At 31.3% G+C, this 3,243-nt stretch overlaps 1 protein-coding gene across 2 annotated transcripts; it reads left to right on the forward strand.

Annotated features, from left to right (window-relative positions):
- The first annotated feature begins 220 nt into the window (after positions 1–220).
- Positions 221–2,261, forward strand: LOC112517013. Of its 2 annotated transcripts, none has more exons than XM_025124306.1 (3): positions 221–434; positions 565–836; positions 1,972–2,261. In XM_025124306.1, the coding sequence occupies exons 1-3, from the start codon at positions 362–364 to the stop codon at positions 2,053–2,055; spliced, it is 429 nt and encodes a 142-aa protein (XP_024980074.1). In that variant the 5' UTR covers positions 221–361; the 3' UTR covers positions 2,056–2,261. The 2 variants fall into 2 exon arrangements, with proteins under 2 accessions (XP_024980074.1, XP_024980075.1); XM_025124307.1 differs by having other exon boundaries at positions 269–434; positions 586–836.
- The last annotated feature ends 982 nt before the right edge of the window (positions 2,262–3,243 follow it).

Genomic DNA, 3,243 nt, shown 5'->3' on the forward strand with positions numbered 1-3,243 from the left:
GAATTCAAGCATGAAGCTTTAGCAAGTTGTACTTATGCATAATTTACTTGTAATATTAAATTTTAAGTAATTTGCATTAATATACAATATTTTATACATAAAAATGATTTTTAAGAGTTTTTATCAAATACTTTATTATATAGTATAGATAAGGATATAATATTTTAATTTCAAAAACCATGGAAGAAACTAGAAAGTAACAATTTAAAAAAAAAAAAATCCTGCAGGGACGAATACTCCAGACTCCAGGGAATATAAATAGCTCAAAAGTTGCATAAATATTTCCAGTTGAATCAAACAATTCAGTAGCACATAAACCTTTCACTACGAAACCCTAATTTTCTTCATCCGACTAACAACAATGGAGTTAAACCAGCAGCACAATCATATGCCTTCTTCCATGTACACTTACTTCTCCGATCAGGCTGTAAAAGGTACAAGATCACTGATCATTTTCTTTCGATATCTTGAATATTCAATAATTGAAGAGGATTATTCCATCTGATGACACTGTTTCTCAAGGATTTCAGCGAGTGTAGTTAAATTTTGCATGGTGTGTTACAGTGCGATTATTGAATAGAACAGGTATGAACAGAGTGGATAGCAGAGAGGAGATTCAGATTGAACTTGAAAAGGAGAGGATACGGGAGCAGATAGTGGCGAAGGAAATAGTGCGTTTGGGGGAGAAAGTGAGGAGAGAAATGATGATGGATAATGGCTGGGGATTTCCATCGCGTGGTCCACCGGTGTCGTTTGAGGAGAACTACGGACGTCACAATCAAGAAATTGCGGTCCAGCGGCTTCCTTGGTTACCACAAATGAATCTTACTGATATGGTTAGTATCATTCTTCTCTGTTTGTTTATCAATGCAACTTTGGAGAATCTCTACTGTATATTTTATTTATAAACCCAATTTAGAACTTCCTTAGGTTAATTGTTTATTCTGATGAAGAATTTATGGATTGGGTTCTTGTTAAGGGAGATTATTTTCTGCTCAATCCGGTTTCGTTCATTATTGTTTTAAATTTCATAGTTGGAGGTGATGCATCAATGGATCTGAGTTCCATTAAACATTCCCTAGTTAAGCTTGTTTTCTCTAAAATCATAGTAATAGATCAAAATTCCTCTTGTTGTAGACTTTTTCTTGTCAACATAACCTACACTTTTTGTGGTCGAATCATAGTGAGTCGATTGCACTGGTTTTGGGTCCCTCAGGTATTCAAGAAGATGTTCTAAATTCCATAGGGGTTTGAACTTGATTCATGTCATATACTGGAATCTTGTTTGACAAACAGTAAACTGTTTAGAATTTTTTTATCCGAAAAAGAACCATGTTGAATTGTAAGATTGGCCTCAAACTTTGCCCAAGTGTTGTAGATGGAGGCATTTTGATTTCAGTTGATAAAAAAATGCTCATGTGGTCCAAGTCTTTGGTTATTTAAGGTGCTTGTTTGTTAACATGTTTACTATTTTCTTATTACAAGATTAACATAGCCTTATACTTGATCTTGTTTAGATAATCACTAGTTGTTTTTAGTTGTTAAAAATGCGCGATGGTCGTTGTATTGCTTCATGAAGAAACCTAAATATATGGGTCGTATCGTGAATCTGGCAAATTTTGCAGTGCTGCTAATTCCAGTTGAAATTCTTGATACACAGATTCTATGCATACTTGATGAATTCATGTTTTACTTTTACATACTACAACCCTGCATGTTCTATTAGATATAGATATAACTATCCAATTAATGGAATTACCAAATGCATAAGTTGCTAAACTTGAAATACTCGATATGGTTTATTGACATTTGAGGAATGTGACGTATCTACTTCGCAAGTCTTTTATATTGTCACAATGAACTATGCTTTGGTCTATCTGTATTTATATCCGCAAGATCCGTAGCAATGTACAGCAAGATTACAGTAGTTCTCACTATGGATATTGTTATCATCTGAGTTTCTTATTGCAGGGAAGGCTGAATGGTTCAGCAAATTGGAATGAAAATGGGTCATGGGTCCATGGAGAATCACAAAGGTTCTCTCAGTGGGGATGATGAGGAAGATTAGCAACAAGAATATGTAAACTTCATGTTGTTTGGTGATATTCATCCCTAAGCCCGATCATCCAATTCGCTCCAACAGACAGGCATGGTTCTGTAGTCAAAGCAACTTCGTCACTTAATGTGATATCTTGTGTTTGATTATGTATGTTGCCTTTAATACACGTCTACTTATATTTGTTGCCTTTGATATGCGTCTACTTATATTTGTTGCCTTTAACACGCGTCTAGACTTAGTTTCAAAAGTGAATATTTATGTTGGGAAAACTAAAAATAGAGTTTGTTGACAATCATTTCGCAACAAAGAAAGTAATATTTTTATAATTTTTGAAACAAACGAAAAATGTAATCTACTCTAAAATGTGTTTCTGTAAGCTTGCACCAACATAAATTTTAAGATCGTTGTTAGGGGTGTATAAAAACCCGACCTTACCCATCGACCCTCTTCAAAACAACCCAATTCAAGTCAACTCGAAGCAATTTGGTACCTAATTAAATTGTAAAATCTGCATACCATATGTATTGGGTCGAAATTTGGTCAAGGGCATGTGAGTCCAACCCAAACTAACCCAATGAACTTGATATCTTTATTCATCATGGATTTAATATCTATCTAGATTATATTATAAAGCATTTGATAAAAACTTTAAAAAATCATTTTTTATGTATGAGGTATTGTTTATTGATGCATATTACTTATAATTAAAATTGCATAAGTACAACTTATTAAAGTTTTATATTTGAATTCGTATAACTAACTGCAGATAAATATAATAAAATACTGAATAAATATCTCATTTTAAATATAAAAAGTCTAAAATATAATTAAGATAATCGTTGAGTTTTAACAGAATACTTAGTTATTGTTTTTATAAAAAATTATATTATTAAACCTAAATTAATTATTTTGTTACTAAACCTAAATTAAATTATAATAAAAAATTTTGAATTAAGAAAATTATACAAAAAACAAAAACTTTTAAAAAGGTTAATACAATGCTGATATTGATATATTCTTTTTCAAAATTTTATAATATTTTTAAATTTGTATTTTATTCAAAATAAAAACATTACTGTTTTCTTAAAATCACATATAACCATATTATATCGACATAAAAAAAGAATAAAACGAAACACTAAAATCGAAATATGTCTTGATGTATTGTACGAGTATCCTTCTAG

Source organism: Cynara cardunculus (genome assembly GCF_001531365.2).
Source record: "Cynara cardunculus var. scolymus isolate 2C chromosome LG 8, CcrdV1, whole genome shotgun sequence".
In the NCBI taxonomy this organism is placed as follows: domain Eukaryota; kingdom Viridiplantae; phylum Streptophyta; class Magnoliopsida; order Asterales; family Asteraceae; genus Cynara; species Cynara cardunculus.

What these genes read in the sequence shown, in the direction of transcription:
- LOC112517013 (XM_025124306.1), top strand. Translation starts at nt 362, where the DNA reads ATGGAGTTAAACCAGCAGCACAATCATATGCCTTCTTCCATGTACACT. An exon ending in CTCCGATCAGGCTGTAAAAG is followed by an intron (nt 435 to 564) that starts GTACAAGATCAC and finishes GGTGTGTTACAG; the next exon opens with TGCGATTATTGAATAGAACA. An exon ending in AAATGAATCTTACTGATATG is followed by an intron (nt 837 to 1,971) that starts GTTAGTATCATT and finishes TTCTTATTGCAG; the next exon opens with GGAAGGCTGAATGGTTCAGC.